General features: G+C 35.7%; 1 protein-coding gene across 10 annotated transcripts in view; it reads left to right on the forward strand.

Moving 5' to 3' along the window:
• Window positions 1-22,235, forward strand: part of FOCAD (focadhesin) — a 270,485-nt gene that overhangs the window by 94,111 nt on the left and 154,139 nt on the right. For all 10 annotated transcript variants that reach the window (XR_011531312.1, XR_011531311.1, XM_070589694.1 and 7 more), the window contains one exon: window positions 2,041-2,298. Coding sequence is in view for 8 of the 10 variants with exons in the window: in XM_070589694.1 (XP_070445795.1) it covers window positions 2,041-2,298 (258 nt within the window). In the remaining 2 variants the exon portion in view is untranslated. The remainder of the gene's footprint in view (window positions 1-2,040; window positions 2,299-22,235) is intronic.

Below are 22,235 nucleotides of genomic sequence, written 5' to 3' on the forward strand. Positions count from 1 at the left end.
CATCTTGGGGAAAAAAGTGTTTTTAGAGAGCTAGAGCTAACATAAATTTAGGTACCATCTAATTTTTAAAATTTATAATTTCCATAATTTATAATACATTAAAATGGTTCAAAAATTTTAAAATGGTATGCAATGAGAAGTCTCCTTCTCACCCTTGATTCCGGTTGTCCAGTACCCACCGTCTCAAAGAGAAAATGAAGATTAGTGGTTATTAATTTCTTCTCTGTCTAGATACTTTTCTTTACATATGTATGCAAATACAAATATATAGTCTCCTGCCATCTTCAAAAGAATAATTGGCAGCATTCCAGGCACATTCTCTGTATCTTCTGTTTTCATGTGGGAGATCTTTTCATATCGATAAAGATAGAGCTTCCTGGGGCCGGCCCCATGGCCGAGTGGTTAAGTTCCCGTGCTCTGCTTCGGTGGCCTGGGAACTTTCAGGTTCAGGTCCTGGGCGCGGACATGGCATCGCTCATCAAGCCAAGCAGAGGCAGCATCCCACATGCCACAACTAGAAGGACCCAAAACTGAAAAATACACAACTTTGTACCAGGGAGCTTTGGGAGAAAAAGGAAAAAATTAAAATCTTAAAAAAAAAAAAAAATGTTATCTCCATTCTTAAGCATATACTCAAGATAACTGAATCCCTGTGTTCTCACAAAAACTTTTACAGGAATATTCATAGCAGCATTATTCGTAATAGCAAAGAAGTAGAAATAACCCCAATGTCTATTGCTTGTTGAATGGATAAACAAAATATGGTATATCCATACAAGGGAATATTATTTGACAATGAAAAGAAATGAAGTATTGATAGAATCTGCAACATGGAGGAACCTTGAAGATATGCCAAATGAAAGAAGCAAGTCATAAAAGACCACATATTGTGTGGTTTCTATTGTATGAAATAGCCAGAATAGAAACAGAAAGTAGATTTGTGGTTGCCAAGGGCTGGATGGGGGCATGGGGTCAGGGGGAATGAAGACCGACTTAATAGTTATGGGGTTTCCTTTTGGGGTGATGAAAATGTTCTAAAATTAGATAATGATGATGGTTACACAATTCTATGAAATATTAAAATCCACTGAGTTGTCAACTTTAAAAGGATGGATTTAATGGTATGTGAATTATATCTCAATAAAGCCATTATTAAAAAAATTTATAAAGCTTAACTTTTACTTCCTATCCTTTCAATTGTTATCCTTATCCATGTAAGTTAGTCTCCAATAACAGGACAGTTATGATCTAGAGATTTCTAATTTATCTCATCACACTCTAAATGAATTGAATTACTCTGTTAGCAGGCAGTATCTAATGCTTCCTTAATGTCTGTGGCTTCTCCTGAGCCGTAGGCATGCAGCTCACCTTGGCAGAGTTCCATCCATGCTCTGTCCCTGACTGCACTACTTCATTTCTGTGAGGAGCCATTTCTCAGATTGACTTAAGTGTAACATCTTCTTTGGGTATCATTTCAATTTAGAGCTGTCAGGCTATTTCTTATTGCAGAAGTTATTCACAATTATTAATGAATTCCCAGGCTCCAGCTGAACCAACTCTGTTCCTATTAACATACTGTCTGTTACAAAAATGAATTGTCCTCAGTCCAAGTCTGCCATCTGCCCAGGGTTGCTTCTTACCAGAGCCTGGAGCTGGGCAAATATAGTGGTCTTTTTTCCATCTTTACTCTAACTGGTGAATACTTTTGTAGTGGTAATGGCTTTTTCCAAACTCTGTTGCCTCTGGTTCTTGTATGTTGATCCATTTTATTCTGCCTTAACTGGGAGCAAATGGTAAATATGAGGAAGAGTTGTAATAAACTGTTCTAGAGTTCCACCTAACAACTGTTTTCTTTTTTGTGTAATCCTATTAGCTCAAATATGTGCAGAGAGATTTTTGGCAGGAATTGAACATTTTGTATTCATTTTGTTGGAAGGACTGATTTCTTACAATGATATATAACAAATGAATGTCAGAAATATATTTCTGACAAATGTATTTATCTCATTTATTCATGCCTTTTTTGTGCTTGTTTTTCAGCTCGCCTACAAGCTTGTGTTGCCCATAACCAGCATGTATGGTTCAATATTTACAGCCTGGAGAATCCTTAAAGTAATGAGGGAAGAGTCTGCGGCAAGAGACTGGTTGGCTGCAGTAGAATCATTGCTCCCCATTACTACAGTGATCCCTGGGCATGTTTTTCTTCTGCTGGCTCACCTCCTTGTGGAAGATAAAGGACAAAATCTTCACCAAATACTGAAGGTCACTACAGAATTAGCCCAAGCAGATTCCTCTCAGGTAAAACAAGAAAATAATGGAACAGTAACGGGGGTAAAAACTTAACCAATAGAATTGTAGATTTTTCTTATATTGTGGATGAAATTATGGTTTCATAATTTATGAAATTGTAGTATTTCATTTATTTACTCCGGTATCCTTATAAACATTATTTTTCATGTATGCCTTGAAATGGAAAACATTGGGAAGCACTAGATTGACCATCCGGGTTCATTTATTTATTCAATAAATGTTAAGAAGCAGTGGTATAAATTGAAGTCAGTATGTTGGATCTGTGTTGATTATTTCTTGGATAGTTTTGAAAGAAATGAGAAAACACTCAGTGTAATTGGGCTGTTAAGATGAATTGTAGGGTGAAATGCTTAAATATAGTTAGCAAAATTCATGCATAAGCAAAGGCATTATCATTAATAAGAACTTAGAAGTGGAGTTATTTAAGTCCTTTGGAAAGGACAAAAGAAATGTCCTAGCAGTAGAAGATACTGTTCTTTTTTCCTCGCTTTTCCTTATGAAGTGATCATATCATTTCATTTCACTGGCCTTTAGCTACAAGATAAAGCAGCCAAAAAGAAAGCACTGAATATTTGAAAAAGCAAGTTTTCTAATTGTGAGTAGATGCTTGGAGGACATTCAACTGGAACGAGTTAGGATTATAATCTATTATTGGTCGAGCGTTTTCTATTTCTTTCTTTAAGTTGACAAGACTGCATGAAATGTATTCCTACTTCATGTGTGTTTGTCCTTTCTCACCTGATAGGAAGAAGCTATATTTTATTGAAGCAATCATTGGCTCAAATTCATGAGGGAGTTGATACTAAAGAAAAGTCTTAGATGACTCATAAGCAGAGGCTAGGTAACTAGGAAGATAGGAGTAGGAATTTAGAGGCTGTCTCCCACCTCTGTGTTGGTAGTCACTTAATCTCTGGAGTAGAGTTCGCTGGCCTGCAATACGCTTACCTAAGTAAGTATCGTGTTTGCGTGACACCTTGATTTATTGGATGAATCTTACTGTATGTAACACCTTGTGAGAGAAAATATTTGAAAAGTTTGAAAGAGATGTGCCATTTATGAAGTATGTGTTGGTATGATTATTATTAATTCTAAGATATTAATAGAAATTATTTTTAGTAGCACTAATTAATAGGCAGTAATACAAATGATCAATATCAGCTAGTAATGCTATATTAGTGTTAATAATGGTAAGAAAATGTGCTTTTAAAAAAATGTGATTATCTTATTTCTTACTTAACATGCAGTTTGAGGGCTCCCCTTTCCCCCTAAGGTGAATTTTCTTTTTTTAAATTATTATTATTATTATTATTTTTTAATTAATTAATTTATTTTCAGATATACATCATATTTTGAATTCTGTGTAGATTACATCGTGTTCACCACCTGAAAACGAATTATAGTCCATCCCCTCACATGTGAGCCTCATCACCCCTTTTGCCCTCCCCGCTCCCCCTTCCCCTGTGGTAACCACCAATCCAATCTCCAGTGCTATGTTTTTTTTTCTGTCGTTTTTATCCCCTAAGGTGAATTTTCATCCTTAATCTTTTACCTGGTTCCCCTGGGGCATGCATTTTCCATTAGGTTTAAGACATTTAAGGCCATGGAAGACTAATGGGTCTAAGTAGTTTGAAGGGAACTTGGCCTTGTGAGTACCATTTTAGAGTTAACTGGTTACAGATGATGACGTTAAAATAACTGGATAGTTACCCAAAGCCACAACAATGAATTGAAACTTGAAAGGAAGAATAAGAAACTTTTTTTTTTCATATCCACAAATGCTGTCAGCAGTTACTAATAATCCTTATGGTTTTCTTACCCAGACATCATGAGACTTAATTTACAGAAGATATAAGCCTAGGTCAGATAGTGCTCAGTGAAAGTTAAGTGCCTTTTATATTCTTGGAGGGAATGTCTTAGAGCATTCTGGGGAGAGATCCAAGAATGAGCATCCTGTGTGAATTCCCATGGAAGTCTTGAAAGTTTCAAACACATTGATTTAGTTTAGAGAGAGGTTTTCATATCATAGTCTGTGCTTATAATAAATGAGAGCACCATTTATTTCCTAAATTAGTGTTTTTCCTGGGAATAGCAGTTGATAGATTCATGTGCTTTTGGGTTATGTTTATATAACAGTTCCTGCCTTTCTGATAACTGTGAGTAATGTTATTTTCCCACATTTTGATGTAAATCATCAGCCTGCCTTCAGAGACGCCTGAATGACAATTGAAGCACATGGCTTCATGGCTCATATACAGTAATGTCCAGTTGGCCTTATTCTTTCCTCTTCAGAGAGCTGTTTCCTACCTCTGTGATTTGTCCAGGATCTGGTCACATCTGGTGTGAAATCAGTGGTAGTGAATGTTAAATGCAGGCTCTATTGAGTTAATTAAGGGGTAATGTGGACCCTAGGCCTATATGAGGACATTTTCTGAACTTTATAGCTTTTTTTAAGGGCAATATCAAATCATATTTTGAACCCTTAGTCAATGATTGACCAACCTGTGTAACATGATTGTGGACAGTTTGGAAATGTCTGAGACTGATATAACCCCCTTAAGAAGAGGTTAATAACACTTAATCAATAAGTATTGATTGATTCCTGTCTCCCTATTTTATATGAGCCTGGCACAGTGATATCTCACTTGTTAAGAACCACATCTGGCCTGTGATCTACACTGTGTGCCTCTAATACACACTTTATAGGTGAGAAGAAAGGGATATTACTCATCTCTTAAAACCTTTTCTAATATCTATTAGCTTAGCTATATTAACTATGTTACTAGCTAATTATTATAATATTTATAGTAATGATGTAATAGATTATAATTATTTAATATGTTAAATATACAATAATTATTATATTAGCTATATTATTACCTATAGCTTCCCCATAGCTGTTGGTATCGAGATTTCTCCTAGTGAAGCATTATGTCCTAGAGAATAATAGGGGTGTTGGAGGAAGCTGTTTTCCACGTGGCTATGTAATTCTACAAAAGGCTTATATGAATTGTTAGATGCTTAAGGCTTTGTCTTATAAATATATGTAGAGAGAACACCTGACAAAAGATTATATTCTCTTTTGGAAATCAAGGCTACTTGTTAGTGGTTTTAAAACCTGAGAAAATGTGTTTTCTTCTTATGTTTTTACCTATATTGTTAAGTTTATGGCACAATTAAATACTTAGGCATCTGAATTAAACATTAACTACAAAGATTAGTAATTTTTAAATAGATGTAGTTGGTTTAAAATGATATCTTACAGCTTAGTAGCTCAGCTTCAATGGAATAACTCTAAATACTACGTGTAGGGTATATCAGTTTCTTTTGGACTGATTTATAAAATGGGAATATGCCAAAGAGGAATTGTTTATAAACTTTGACTTTACAAAACCACAGGTTCCTTCTTAAAACCTACCCAATGAGGAGCTTAACAAATTAAGTTTTGTGAAATTCAAAGCATCTTCTAAACTCTTGGTACTTGCTTAATTTTCTCCTGTTTGGAAGTGGGAAATAGAGTTGTGCTTTTTGTTTGTTTGTTTTATGTTTACTTGCATTTTGCAACTCTGAGGGCTTTTACTTCCTTTTTACATTTTGATTGTGAAGTCTAGCTAAAGTTCCTGCTTAATGTGAACAATTGTAATCTTTGATAATCTAATTTTATTCTTTCTAATGTTTTCAGGGCTTAATTTTTTCTGTTTATCAAAGTGTACACACTTTTTAGCAATTTGAAATCACTTATTTGGCTAGGTTCATGGCCCATGAGTTGCTGGTCTTTTAAAAGTCATGTATCATCAAGTAGTAAAAAGCTGACTTTCAGGGCAGAATCCTGGGATGGTTCTACTCTCGGTCATAAGCCATATTTTAACATGGAAAATGAATAGGAAATGTGTGAAATTTAATGGTCTGTAAGTTACTGCTGTGAGAATAGAAGAAAATATATTCTATAAAAGAACTTACACAAAGAGTCCTGGGACCCTTTGCACTCCGTTCTATTGTCACTGAGTTCTGTGAATTGCTACCCCCTGAAGTCAGTCTGCTTCCTGTGTTCTTCACACCAGCAAAAAGAAGCCAGAATGTACAGTGCTTTTAATAAAGAGCTTTACAATAAGAAATGCTGTACTACTATTCCCTTGTAGGCATAGCATCGATTATGCCTAGAGCAAAATTGAGATGAGACTGTTGGCATGAGGCAATTAGACAAAGAGAAACCCAGACCAAAATGCAGGGTCAAGTTACCTATTCAGTCCTGTGGTAGTATGTTTATTTCTTCTTTATAAAACCCACATAGATATCTGTATACTAAAAATGTTTTTAACTGGCATTTGACCCTTTTCATGTTTTTCTATTTTTTTGCATGAAGCCTAGAATTATACTCATGGAAGCAGTTCTCTGTCAATTTCTTTCCTTTCCTGGGTCTTCATATTGGGCTGAGTTTCTTCTGAGGAGTCTGCATATTATAAATTGCTTAAAATTCTCATTGAAGGAATTGTTTGTGATTTTCAGTTCAACCCTATATCACTGTGACATTCACTAGTTTACAAATATACCGAAACAAAAGCCATTTGTCTTGTTATGTCACTGAAGATGGAGTATCAGAAAGGATGGGAGTGGAGTTTGTTGAGGATGGGGCCCAGAAATGCATTTGTAACAGCATAGTCTCTGCTCCCAGTTGAATATCAGGTAGAGGTAGCTTTGTCTTCTGGCTGAAACTCTCTAAGGGAACTACCTACTTAGGATGGACTTCTGGTGTTGGTGAAGGACTCAGAGAGGAATCAGCAGATTTTGTGGTAACTTTGAATTTCATAACAGGCATCAGGAATTTTGCTCAAGGGGAAGATACACTGAAGTCCACCATTGCTAGAATAAAAGTTTTCTTATTCAGTCAGTGGATAGGGAAGGAAGAAAAGGTTATTGGTCCCCTGTCTACTTCCATCATGGCCAGACATCCTAAAGTGAAGCTGCTAGTTTACATTCCTTACCATTCATTTTTCAGCCCTTTCATAGTCAGCCCTTCGAATCAGAGGAGAGTCTTATTTAAGGAAACGTTTCTGTACATCTTCAGAGGCAATCCATGCCAGCTCCCTACAACCAACTTGGCCTTGATTCATAAATATAAATGGATAATCAAGGCTTACCAGACTTTTGAGAAAATTTAGCAGCATGACTAACCAGAGCATCTGTTTCCAGAAGAAAGAGAAGTCAGGGAGCAGAAGATAATGCAAAAATAATCTAAGTCCTGAGAGATGTTGGAAAGGTATTATATATATGCCTGTGTATTATATACAAAAATACTGTTGTGAGAAAGGAGAAATTCAAGAACAAGAGATTTTAGAAATTAAAAATGTGATTGCCACAGTATATAAATGGCAGCTGGATTAGTAATTTATAGAATATTCAAGTGAAATTTTCAGAACATAGAACAAAAAAAAAAATGAAAGTTGAAAAAGTTAAGACATTGAGGGTCTGTTGTGGAGTTTTAACATCTTTCTACAGGAATTCCACTTGGAAGGAAAAGAGAAAATGAAGGAGAAAAACTTAAAACATGACAGAAAACTGTTTCCTGAGCTGAAAAAAGACACAAGGGTACAGACTGCTTGTACCCTTTGAAAGCCAAGCAGCATAAGTGAGAGTAGATCAATACCTAAATTTGTCCCCAGAACTTCAAGGATAAAGAGAAAGTTTAAGAGATTTCAGAGAAGAATGGGAAAAGAAAAACTTACTTAAAATTAGATTGACGTTAGATTTCTTTTCTTTTTTTTTAAAGATTTTATTTTTTTTCCTTTTCTCCCCAAAACCCCCAGGTACATAGTTGTATATTCTTAGTTGTGGCTCCTTCTAGTTGTGGTACGTGGGACGCCGCCTCAGCATGACTTGATGAGCGGTGCCATGTCCGCGCCTAGATTTTTAAACGCGGAAATCCTGGGCTGCCTGCAGCAGAGTGTGCGAACTTAACTACTCAGCCACGGCGCTGGCCCCTGACCTTAGATTTCTTGCTAGCAGCACACTGGATACTGGAATACGTTGGAGTATTGTCTTCTAATTTCTTAGGGAAAATCGCTTTGAACCTGGCATATTTCTTCCCATTATTCTGCCTTTTAATGAGTGATGGTAATAAAGACTTTCTTAGCTGTGCAAGAGTTGAAGAACATTTCCTGCTTACTGATTTTATGGGGGGAAACCCCTCAAAGATATGTCCCAGCAAAACTGAAAATGAATCCAGGAAACCATAGAGAAGAAATGGTGAATAGTTGAATGGTGATCAAAATATCCAGTAAATCTTCTGGTTAATTTAAAATAATTGTTTATATAAAATATTGAAAAATAACTGCCTAGAACTAAAGACCAAGCTTTAAAACCTAGGAAGTGGTAGGGATAGATAATGGGAATGCAATAATGTGAAAAGTGAAAGCATGCTTCGGGTGGAATTTTGCTTGGAAACTGAGTGGTTCTTCATGTTAGTAGAAAAATAAGTTTAAATATGTGTTTAAACCCTTATTAATAACAATTAGTGATTTATAATTTCTAAGTGAGTAATATAACAAAAGGAGAAAAGAAATTAAACCTAAAAAGAGTGGCAAATATTGACATAAAATAAGATGGTGGGAATAATTCAAAATATACCAGTTATTATGTAATAATTACTGCGAAATGAGTTCAATTCCCTTATCAAAAGAAAGCCTCATATTGGGTTAAAAAGATACAATTCTATGCTGTTTCTAAGAGACAAACCTTAAAACAAGTGACACAAGTTGAAAATTAAATGGCGAACATGAAAAACTAGGTAGATCATTAGAAGAAGATTGTAAGAAGATACAAGATGTGGTTATATTGTTATCCAAGGTAGGTAATATAAAATCCTAGGTAAAAAGCCTTACACAGGACAAAGATGGGTATTTTATACTGACATAGGTAGAATCCCAAGTCAGATTGAATTTAGAAGCAGTTCCGTTGAAGTTAGGAATCAGCAAAAGTATGTCTGATGTTAATTTTACTCTTTCTGGAGGTCTTGTCATTATTAATTCAAGAAAAAGAAATAAAAGGTGTAAAAGTGTTATAAAGGAAAAACTCAAATCTCTAGTATTTACAGACAATTAGAAAATACAAGAGAATTCACTGAAAGCTGTTGCTTTTAAAAAGGATAAGAGAGTTCAATATGGTGACAGATGTAAGATCAGTGTGCAGAACCAATTGATTTTCTTTACAAAAACAATGAATTAGAAAATTGGCAGTTTTTGGGAGAAATCTAATTTATAAACAGCATAGAAACTATAAATTGAAATACTAGAAATGTACAAAAACTGTGATATAATTTATAAAACTTTAGCAAAATATGTATAATGGCTTCTGGTACAATACTTTATAAGTGAAATTCATGTTATAAATATTTATCATTGATTGATGCGAGGTTTAATGATCTTGTAAGACATTTAGTTTTGTTTTTTTCATTAATTACCTTTAATTGGTATATGGGTTTGATTCATTACCATAAGTTCACTGCAGAAAGATATTCAATTCATCAATTTCACATATAGTGCTGTAGGTCCAAAAGTAGAGTTTGTCATGTTTGCCAGCTTGATGGAATTGGCATTCTGAGCTCTGTCGAATGCGTCGGTTACAGGGTTTTTGATAACCTGGCTAATGTTGGAATAAATTGTTTCTTTTATTATTCTTAATTTCTAGTGCTAAATAAATTTAAATGTAGTCTACCCATTTGGAAGCTATACTATCTTCTTGAACAAAGTAATAGCTAATAAAAATAGCCAACATTTACTTCTGCTTATTGTATCCCGGTCACTATTGTAACCACTTTATTTGCATATATTAACTTACTCGTTGAATACTTGCAAACAGCTCTTTGAGGTTGTTAGCACTACTATTTAGGAACTGAAGCACTGAGTTTGATTACTTCCCCAAAGTCACACAGCTAATAACTGGTGAAGTCAGGATTTGAACCCAGCACATATGGTTCCAGAGTCTGTGTTCTTACCCAGTATGCTATACTATCTCCCTACAGCTTTTAGTTAAAACAACAAAATTTTTTTGAGAGTAAACAAGGTTCACTAGCTTTACATTTTTTAGATTGGCCCACTCAGTTGTAGAGAAAAGTAAATGCTTAGAGAGGAACCTCAACATTTGTTTGAAATCTGGCTACATCTTCAATCTCGTGTTATTACTTTTGCCTCCATTGTGCTAGCTTCCATTGCCCCTTCTATAAAATGGCAAATCCCATTTAGCCAGATATTTATACCTAAATAGAACACGTAGACACAGAGTCATGACTTTTGTAAGCACACATCAAAAGAAAGAGATTGAGAAGATCCACAGGAATCCGCATCAGCAAGCAGGCTTGTGATTGAAATTATTGCTTATCGGTCAACAGTTATTCTTTTATACTCCTTTGGTTATGGTGATCATAATCGGGAGATTCTGAAATCTAATCAAAGACAGGAATGTTTTTTAGTGAACAAAAAAGTAGGTTGTGGTAGTCCCGTTATTTCAATGTGAGAAAATTGCACCTTAGTTGTTAGGTTTGAAGCATTTAAAAGGTTTGGCAAGATAGACGGTTAATTTAGTATCTTGAAAGGGCATGAAAGAGTCAGTTATTCAATAAATAGTCCTGGAGAACCTCTTTGGGACACACATTTTAACTGGAACTTGGGATGCAAAAACAGTTATTGGGAACTCACAGTGTATAGGGAAGACAGCAATATACAATCAGAATACCCAGTGATAAATGCTATGCTGCAGGGAAGCACAGGGTTGTATGAGCCCAAAAAGGAGCAGCTAAGTCATAATAGGAAGGCTGCCCAGAGTAGGTGATTCCTGAGCTAAGTCTTGCTGGACAAATGCAAGTTAAAAAAGAACATCCTTGAAACGAACTAGGAGAAGCACATTGCCTGTTTCTATTGTATATGAAGTGCTCCTTTTTACATATGACATTTATATGATCTTTGAATACTCTTGTTGGGCAAACAGTGGAATAAATTAATTTCTGGATGTCATGGAGTTGTTTCTTTACTTTGTGAACCATAGGTTCACTAGCAGTAATTTTCTCTTATATTTCAGATTTTATTTTCTTGTTAGGGAGTGAAAGAAAGCCATTGACACTTAGTTGCAATTATAGCTGCTATCTGATAGCTGTAATTGAGATGATGGGCCATGATTTGGTGGATTTGATGGGAAAGGTCTATTTCGGAATTCTTGAAGTTGGGCAGCTATGTTAGCTCCCTTAACCAGAAGTCTTGAGATTTATGCTGTCCCTTTCCTTTTTATCACACTAGACTTCTACCCACCAGTGACAATTGTTGAGTGTTTCATGATAGATTGTATAACAGACAATTTGCCAAGTTTTTAGGACAGTTTTTATAATGAAATTGAGCATCCTGAAATCAGTTTACTTCAAATAGGCAGACATGGTTACCAACTCATTGGAGCCAGAAAGGTAGTTAAGAAGTGACTTGGGCTGATTTCTGTGTCGGGCTTCCAGGGTATTGATTGAACTTTCAGAGATCTGTACCTGTCATCCTCGCTTATTAGCATTCTTGTGGTAGAGGATCACATCTGCATTTAAGAGAATTTGTGTATTTTTTTCTCTATCTAAAGAAAATGAGCATATAAAAATATATGTAAGCTGAATTTATCATATCCCAGAGTCAAACAGCACTAAAGAGAATGAGATGAATAAGGACAAATTAGCATTTTTTTTTTTTTTTAAGATTTTATTTTTTCCTTTTTCTCCCCAAAGCCCCCCGGTACATAGTTGTGTATTCTTTGTTGTGGGTTCTTCTAGTTGTGGCATGTGGGACGCTGCCTCAGCGTGGTCTGATGAGCAGTGCCATGTCCGCGCCCAGGATTCGAACTAACAAAACACTGGGCCGCCTGCAGCGGAGCACGCGAACTTAACCACTCGGCCACAGGGCCAGCCCCACAAATTAGCATTTTGAAGTGTCCTGTAGTTATCTTGAATGCAAGCTGTCTTCATAGGAAATTTTCAGTAGATTACAATTAGAATTCATAAAAAGAATTCCTCAAGACAGCAATATCATGCTTGTTTTTGCCTCCCAGTAACCTTGGGCAGTTCCTGGGCTTTGATATCTGTTTTGTTGCCTGATTGAATTAACACATAAATATATTAGATGTATGTACTTACTGTCCTGGAGCCAATAAACTGTTTTTCAGTATTGTCATGTGTTATCCAAACTAATGGAGGGAACAGTGTGGAGTCCAGGGACAGGGTTTAGGTTTGGTTAGATTACAGTAAAATCTTATTAAATGAAATCCTATTAATTTAGGATTCAGAGTAATTTGATATAGGCTGAGTTAAAACGTAAGCTGATGTTGAAGCTATTGTATTTAGGCAGTTTTGGTTTGCTCATTTGCATTAGTACAATGAATGTGCCAATTTAAAATGATCAAATTATTCATTAAGATGTATCAGCAGGGACTGGTACTTGGCAACACTTGGCTAATTAGTTTGTTACAGTATATACATGAAACTAATCAAATTTTATTTCTTTAACATTTTTCTCTAATCCAGTTTTGCCTATCTTCATTGTTTCCAATAGTCTGAATTATTATTAATGATAATTATACTGGTGGCATTTTACTCATGTGTATTTAGTTGTCAAATTGTATTCAGTTTTTAATGGTGCAACTTGATCTACATTAAGGGGAATTGTCATTTAGCTTGAAATACTGTTTTTATTCTTGTTTTTATTAGGTCCCATTTTATTTATCAAGCATTTTCAAGGCATTGATTTAATTATTCAGTATATATATGTATATATTGCAAACCTCTTACATGGCAGGTTCTGCTAATACTAAGATGAAAGGATGTAGTCTTTGTTGTCAGGAATCATAGAGCTTAGTGAGTTGACAGAGGCATTAAAAATTTCTGTTCAGTACAACATGGTAATTGCCATTGTGGCGGTATGTAAGCGTCCCGGGAACATATGTGAAGAGGCCCTCAAGTTTCCCTGATGCACGGGGAAGGGAAGGCATTCTAGACAGGGTGAAGAGCATGTACAAAAGACACAAATGTATGGCAGGTCACAGCAGGATAACAAGACTTCAAGTAGTACTATATTAAACTGGAATATTTAGAGTGAGGGAAATTGATCCTGAGTGGATACTGGGCAAATATTTGGAAGCAGGATCCTGAAGAGCCTTGCAGTTGGACAGAAGATGAGAATTTATCTAAAGTATTGAGGTAATCAGATATAGATGATAGAAAGTTATATACTAGGATATTAAAAGTTTTGGTGGTCCTTGAGATACCAAAATGAGTTTTGAGACAGAACACCCAGTAGAACTTGTAGAGTGGTAGGAATAAGCCTAGGCGTCTGAGTACTACTACAGTGTTTAAATTAACCCCTCACTCATTGAGGGTCTAGAAGTTAGGAAATGGGAAGATAGGTGAAAAGAAGGGTGAAGATTCTTGGAGAAAGTTGCTGGAGTGCTGAGTCCTACAAGTGCCAGCACTTTATCTCAAGCTAGTGACAGGGACTTCAGTGGAACCCCACCTCACCCCATCCAATTTGATGTGTATCCCTTGCAGTTGGAGTGAGCAGATGTATATGGTAGATTGGTGACTGCCCAAAAAATCTAAAAGGGAGTGATGGGCTGACTAGCTGTCATGACAGTGGGAGTGACGAGGAGAGCACTGCAATGTAGGGATTGGCTTGCATGCTTAGAATTTCTCAAAGCTAAAGATGTGTTAGAATTTCCTGTGGACAAAAATGTGAGCAGCATGGGCCAGAGGACTTCAGTAGAATTGTCTCATCTGAACTTACAGGTCTGCTTAAAGGGGAAGACAGGCCTCTGCTAAACGAAGCAGGATTCTTAGAGGGGGTACAACAATCAAACCAGAAGAGAACATCTCAGCTGCATCAAAAGTCTAGAGAGAACTTAATGTTGCTGGTTTGGGCTGCATGCCATGGAGTGGTAGGAGGATCTCTTTGGGGCATGTGAGCTGTAAAGACACCCCAAGCTCTGCAGCAGAGGAGTGCTGATACTGCTCCTCAGAGTAGCCTGCCCAGATTCAGAGATGGAAGGGGAAAGCCACGCCTATAAGCAACAATTAAAGGTAGTAAGTTTGAGGGAACCCCCGAGAATTCCTCCTACTTGTCACTACAGCCCTTTGCTGCAGAGATGCTGGATTTAATCTTCCTAATCTCATCAGCAAGGCAGTAAGAAATGTGTAGATGTTCTTAGGTTTAGGCTTCTGTGGGCATTGAATGATGCTGAACCATTGATTGTAGTAGAGATTGCCAGATGGTTAGTTTATTTCAAACCTTTTCTTTGGTTTCCTCTTTAAAATTTTTTGTTCTTTGCTGAGGTTTACAAATGGAGATCGTGAAATTCACTTTATCTAAAGCTTTTCTCGGTAACATCATGTTGTCTTTATAATGAATGGTGCATTGTTGAAATGTTGTGAAGCATAAAAGTAATTGCAATAAACAGTTATGCCCATTCTGTCCCTTTTCATGTTTTTTCTCCTTTGAGTGATTAGTGAAATTTCATTTAATCCGTGTAGAAACGAGGAACGTTATACATATTTCTGTTGCCTGGTGGAGAATTCTTGGTACCTGTTTTAAAGTGCTCAGGGAGCATTTGATGACTTAGTTATTTCTTGAAGCCAGAGAGGATTCAGGCAATGATCTGCAAAATTGCTCAAGAAAGTCCAGGAATGTTTTTTAAAACAGTAGAAAAATGAAGAATCATGCATGCATATATTAGAGTTGTCTTAAATCAAACCCCAGCTGAAGCTGTAGTGACACATGCTGTTCATGAAAGACTTAATACAGTCCTTCTAATCGGATGAATTGTCTTGTTGTGCAAAAACTGTTATTACACTGTGTGTGAAACCAACCATGCTGCAGGGGGAAAAATTAAATCGCCTGACTGAGAGGTCACTTGTGAACAGTAACACAAGATCTATTACCGTTATTAGCGACTCTGGAGGACATTCACCCTTTTATGGTCTTTCAACTGCTGGAATGAAATATTTTAGTGGTAAATGACACCCTTCTGGGAAATCCTCTTGAAGATTCATTCTTTGCTGTTTATACGGTTAAAAAAGGGGGAGGGACCTCAGGGGAAAAAAAATCACATTGTTCCTTTCAGATCACTTAAAAAATTTACTTATTTTGATTTGGTGTGATGACAACTGCCTGTAAATGTTCCTCATTACACCATTCTTAATCTGGGTCTATTAGTAGATATCTTTTGTAACATGGCATGCACATTCTGTGATCTTTTCTGTAGGGAAATTCATGATAGCATGAAACTCAGAGGCCAGAGTGTATGTGTTTTATGTCAAGTTCTGGATTAAACACTTTAAAATACATGAAGTGTAAAGTCTATCTGCTTATTTTGTTTATTTTCCTTTAAGGATCTTTGAAGGTATATAAGGAAGATTATATGAGTATACATTTTAGTTCTGCCTGGCAACCGTGCTGATTGGTAAATATTTTAAGAAATATTTTCAGAAGTAAATGAATAGTTATTGATCTGAGGTGAAGCTTTATAACGCAGTTATTAAGTTGGGAACCAGAGTTCCTTTCCAGTGGATTACATTCATTATAAACTGTCAATCCATTTGTTATAGTTTATTACCACTCTGGAATTTTCTGCCTTTTTGCTATTCTGTTATATGATTGAGATTAGTTTTTGGGGGATAAGAAAGAAATAAGAATAGCTATCAATAGCACTGCAAATAATTTGGGTAAATTTTTTGTTAATTTTGAAGTTAAATAACTGACTTTTTGCTCTTCCCATTATTTGATTTCAGAATCTTTTCTTTCATCTAAAGCTTCCTTACTTTATTACCCAGAAGATATGGAACTGTTAGAGTGATGTGAATAGGCATATAAATTCTGTTGGATTTCTCAGTGCCTGCTTTTGTTACAGGTATTTTGATGGGTTCATTAAAACCTATCTGTTGAAATGGAGGTTGGTAAGAAGAAGGAATAGACGAAAGGAAGTATATTGTCAGTAGAAATAATTCATAGATATTTGAGCATTACCTGGAAATAAAAATAATTTTGTAAAATGGGAGATAGAAACCCTTTGTCAGGTTGCTAATGAGAGGCTTGACCTAGCTGCTGCCACTGCAGCATCTTTGGGGATGATGAGAGATGCAAAATGCACTGTTGCTAGGCAACTCTCTTGGCTGCCTTTGGAGCAGGTTCATATGTGCTAAGAGCTAATGAATCCTCATGTCTGCTCTTTGAAACTGTTCAAAAGCCAATGAAGACATACCCAGACATTTAGCATTTACAAGTACCTGAACCATTCTTGCCATGTCATTTACCCATTAAAAATTAAGTTGGCCATTTAGTGTGTACTGAATATCGCTTTTTTTTCAAGGTGGACTAAGATTTGAGCCCTAATAAATATGTTTTCAAAAAAGAGCTCAATAAGGATGACCTGTTTCTGATTGATGCTAGTTAAATTATTCTATATGAAGGCTTATTTTAAATTTGACTGCTTTTTTCCCCCCAAAAGTGAGAAGTTCTTGGAACTTGCCTCTTTAAGCTTCTTAGAAAGTTTTTAATTACACTGTCTTCATGCTTTGCCCAGCCCAAGACCATTACTTGTGAAGATGATAGGAATCTGGAACCCAGATCTAATTTTATTGATGACCTGTCTAAAACTCCCTCCCTCTCTACCACCCCAAAGTCCTGGACAGTAGCCATAAGAGAAGCCACAGAACATGAATTAAAGCCTGATAAGGAGCGTCCCTGGGTCACTAATGAATCTAAGTACTTGTAAGATCCCACCCAACCTCTAATAATACCTTCCTCTCAGGGGATGTTGTAAGGATTACAAGGTGCTGCACATGAAAAACATTGTGAGGTGCCACATGAATGCTCGTTTTTTGCAGTGAATTCTAAGGGATTGTCTAAATTCAACAAGAATTTTGTGTCACTGGATTATTAGCTATTAGGCTTGCTAATATTTTGGTAGGATATGGGATAATTGTAGTGGGATTATTTGTAACAGGATTTAGCCTATACCTGTTTATATTTTGGTTGCATTAACCTGTGATTTGTCAATGTCACAGCACACAGTATAATACCATGTGATAGAAGGCACTCAATACATATTTATTTCTGAAAGAAAGTTGTATAAACCTCTTATATAGACGATTTAAATTGAATTGTTTCATTTCTTGTAATATTGCAAAATATACTGGAGATTCTGTTACAATTCTGTGCATGTCTGTGTTTTCTCAGCTCTAAAATGAGAATAGTAAAAGAATCCACCTGATTAAATTCATCATGTGGATTAAATGAGATAATTCAGAGTATAGCCTGGTTTATAATCAGTGCTCAATAAAAGTTATGTATTATTACAATTGTAGTTGATTTTTATAGCTCCTTTTTTTCATTTCACAATTATTTCTCTGCTATCTTATGTTCTGGAAGCAGTGCTAGGCTATTTAGCAAGGTAGACTTGTTCCTTTCCATCTGGGGCTTATTATCATACTTTATTCCCCAGGTACATGAAGAGAGAGACATTAGCTATTTTCTGCTTGTGCCTTTGTGTGTGTGTGTGTGTGTTTTTAAACTACCTTTGGTTGCATAAAATGGATAAAGAATAGTGCTCTTCCATAGAAATATAATATGAGCTGCATATGTAGGTTTAAATTTTCTTATAGCCACATTAAAAAAAGTAAAAATAAATGGGTGAAATTAATTTTAAAAATATCTGTTATTTAACTCAATATATCTGAAATATTTCAATATGTAATCAACATAAAATTGTTAATGAAATATTTTACAAATTTTTTTGCACTAAACCTTCCAAATCTGGTGTGTGTTTTACCCTTACAGCACATTTCAATTCAGACTAGCCACATTTTAAGTGCTTGATAGCCACACGTGGCTAGTGGCAACTGTGTTGAATAGTACAGAGGTACTAAAAAATGTCAAGGTTCGTTTCTTCCATATAAATGTAAATATATATTTAGAAATATCCTTCTCATTGGTTTTACTTGGCTAAAGATAGCCTCACAGTCTCTGTAGTGGAAGAGAAACCTAAAATGGTTAAGAACAATAATTCTTTTTTTTTTTTTAAAGACTGGCACCTGAGCTAACAACTGTTGCTAATCTTTTTTTTTTTCCTGCTTTTTCTCCCCAAGTCCCCCCAGTACATAGTTGTATATTTTAGTTGTGGGTCCTTCTAGTTGTGGCATGTGGGACACCGCCTCAACATGGGCTGACGAATGGTGCCATGTCTGCGCCCAGGATCTGAAGCAGTGAAACCCTGGGCCACCGAAGTGGAGCACGCGAACTTAACCACTCGGCCAAGGGGCCGGCCCAAGAACAATAATTCTTAAAATGGGGTTTTCGGGAAGGTGCTAGGAGGGTGATGGAATGTCGGGCAGCTTTTTTTGGTGGAAGTCTCAATATTTATACTTTGTGAACCTTTTCTTCCTTCTTCAGTTAGTCTTGAGTTTAATTCAGCTCATATTTACGAAGTATTTGCTATGTGTATGTAGCATATATGTGTGTATATATACATATATAGGGCAAATGCAAAGAAGAATAGGAACAAGGTTGCTACCTGTAAGGTTTTCACAGGCTAGTGTGGGCAACAGTCTTGAGAACAAATAATTATTGCCCAATATACTGAAATAAAGGTGTGCACAAACCTAGAGTGACAAACAGTACTTAGAATATTCTTTGTCTGGAGAGAGGCAAACAGATACTCTATTATCCTTAAACATTTTTCATGGTTGTAAAACAATATTGTTCATGGTTAATGCATAATAGTTGAACTATCAGTTTGAAAAAGAGGAACAAAGTTCAGTGGGCAAGAGGAAGGACCAGATGTGCCTTGACAAATAAGCTGAGCAAGAAGGTGGGGGAGAAGCCTGATCAGACTTTGTTCCCTAACATCAATTGTCTTCTTTGGGTGGGAATTTTGACCCTTTCTCATTCCTCCATTGAGCCTTTGCTGGGTCCTCCTGCTACCTTACCTACTGCCTACTCTTCTGCCTTCTAGTCTTACACCTAGTTCAGTCCCATCACTTACTGAAACAGTGCTGAAGATATTTTGAGTAAAATAGCCTTTTATTTTACTAAAGTAATATTCTTGTAATATGTAATAATAATATGTTAGATATCCAAACAATATAGTAGTATGTACAATAGTCATAAACAAACATATTTGTCTTAATGTCAACTCCCCCCACCAAATATATGCACACAAAGGCAGTATGTTTTATACATGTTTCTTTGTAGTTTGTGTTTTTCTCTCGTCAGTATGTTGTATATATCTTTCCATGGTAGTTTACACAGATCTAATTTATAGTCTTTGAAGGATGCAGGTGTTTCACAGTATATCAACAGCTTAATCTATGCAACTGTTTCCATATTGATAGACATTTAAGTTCTCCATGTTTTTTGTTAGTGTCCTTACCATTACAGATAATGTGGTAGCAAACATCTGAGGGCATTCTTGGGCACCTCAGTCTTTTAGAATGGCATTGTCCAATAGAACTTTCTGCGAAGATGGAAATGTTCTGTGATCTGTGCTGTCCGATATGGTAGCTTCGAACCACATGTGACTATTAAGCACTTGAAATTTGACTAGTGTGACTGAGGAACTGGAGTTTTAATTTCATTTAATTTTTGTTAATTTAAATTCAAATTTAAATAGTTACATGTGGCTAGTGGTTACTGTATTGGGTAGCCCAGCTCTGGAATCTCTCCCTTCCTCTGAAAAATGAAAAACAATCATTGTTATACTATTTAGTATTTTGCACTTATCAAACACTGTCTTGAATTGTTGTTTTCTTGTTCTTATATCTTAATTTCTATCTATAGAAACTATTTTCTATACTTTTAATCTTCAAAGTTGAGTTTCACTGATTCGGTCAATAATGATTGAGATTATAATTGTGAGTTCCTTAACTAGACTATAAACTACTTGAGAGCAGGGACTGACTTTTCTCAATTGTGTCATGGAAGCCTAACATGGTACCCAATGTGGAGCTGACCCTCGAATATTTTTAATTGTTAGGTATATAACTATGGGAGAGTTTGCTATTACTGTTGACATTAGAAATCCTCTAGAAGTTATTCTTGTTAAGAATCCTATATAACATTTTTTTAATTGCTAGTTTTTTTTTTTTATGCAAAATAGGAAATGATTCCAGATCAGGGGTCTCCAACACTACCCCAGGTTCAGTGATTTGTTAGAAGGACTTGCAGAACTCAAGATATAGTGGCAATCATGACTATGATTGTTACAACAAAAGAATAAAAAGCAAAATCATCAAGGGAAAGGGTTCATCAGGCCAAGTCCAGAGAAAACTGGGTGCAAGCTTGCAAAAGTCCTCTTCCAATGGAGTCACACATGATTCACTTAATTCCTCCAGCATCGAATTGTGACAACATGCGTGAAGTGTTGTCTAATAGGGAAGCTCATTAGAGACTCTGTGCTGAAGGTTTTTAGTGGGGGTTGGTACGTTTAGACACAGTATTTTGTTTACTGTGTTTGTACAAATAGTTTAGGCACAGTTGTATCAGTAAAGAATTGTAGGAACCCTCCCCAAATCTATTTTCCAAGACCCCACCCAAACACTAACTCTGCAATCAGGTCTTTCAAGGATGGCAGTCTCAGGCCTGCTATGTTAACTCTTTTCTGCACAAATATTTACTTAAATTTTGATTAATTTGGGTTATATTTTATATTTTTAAGTAGTAGGTCCTATATCAATCCTTACAATTTTCTCTCCTATTCTCCTTTTTTGATACTTGAAAATTAACATTAAACATCTCCTAAGTAGGTGGTTATCATTCTCTTTTTGAGTACCTTTGATTACAGAAAACTTAATGCCTCTTAAGGCAGTGCACTCTATTCTCTAAAAAAATTTTAAAAACTCATTTTTCATACTAAACCCAAATATACCTTTCAATTTGAGCCTCAGAATTACATAAAACAAACCTAATTTTTCATTTATATGTTTAGACCTTTAAGTATTGGAAGATATCTATTGTCTTTCTTCAAGTCTTCTGTTCTTTAGTATAGGAACACAGAATGTTTTTTCTGTTCTTTAGTAGAGGAACACAGAATTTTCTGTGTTTCTCTTTGCCCTTTTATCTTTGTGGTTGTGACAACAAAAAAAAAACCCTATTTATAGTATTTTTTTCCTGGCATATGTTTTGTACATTGTATTTATGTTTTTTTGTTTTCCTGAGGAAGCTTCGCCCTGAGCTAACATCTATGCCAGCCTTCCTCTATTTTGTGTGTGGGTCACCACCACAGTGTGGCCGCTGATGAGTGGTGTAGGTCTGTACATGGGAACCAAACCCGGGCTGCCAAAGCAGAGCATGCCGAACTTAACCCCTAGGCCGTGGGACCAGCCCTGTATTGGTGGCTTTCAATATGGAAGTTTTTGCATTGTTTTGCTTTTTTTAGTTGATTTACTCGACATGAAAATAATACCTGCTATTGTATATAGATTTATGTATATCTGGGGAAATCTTGTCTCCTAAATTTTATTGAATTCTAATTTGTATTAAAAAATACATTTATGTAGAGATGATACTAGATTAGAAGAGTTTTAATCTTTTATTATGAAAAATTTCAAGCATATTCCAAAGTGGAGGGAATAGTATAATAAACCTGATGTGTACTTCCGTTAGCCTCAACAGTTATCATTACACAGCTAGTCTGTATCTTCTGTACCTTCTGTATCTTCTGTACCTACAGACTATAAATAGTCTGTATATTTATATAAATATAAAATATTTTAAACTTTATTATGTGAGAAAATTATCTTAGTTTCAATTTTAAAAATTAATAATGAAATTTAAAGTTCTTATTGCTGCTTGTTTTTCTTTCTTTGAGTTTTGTTATTTTTATTATTATTTTTTTTTGTGAGGAGGATTGACCCTGAGCTAACATCT

Source organism: Equus przewalskii, chromosome 22, assembly GCF_037783145.1.
Source record: "Equus przewalskii isolate Varuska chromosome 22, EquPr2, whole genome shotgun sequence".
In the NCBI taxonomy this organism is placed as follows: domain Eukaryota; kingdom Metazoa; phylum Chordata; class Mammalia; order Perissodactyla; family Equidae; genus Equus; species Equus przewalskii.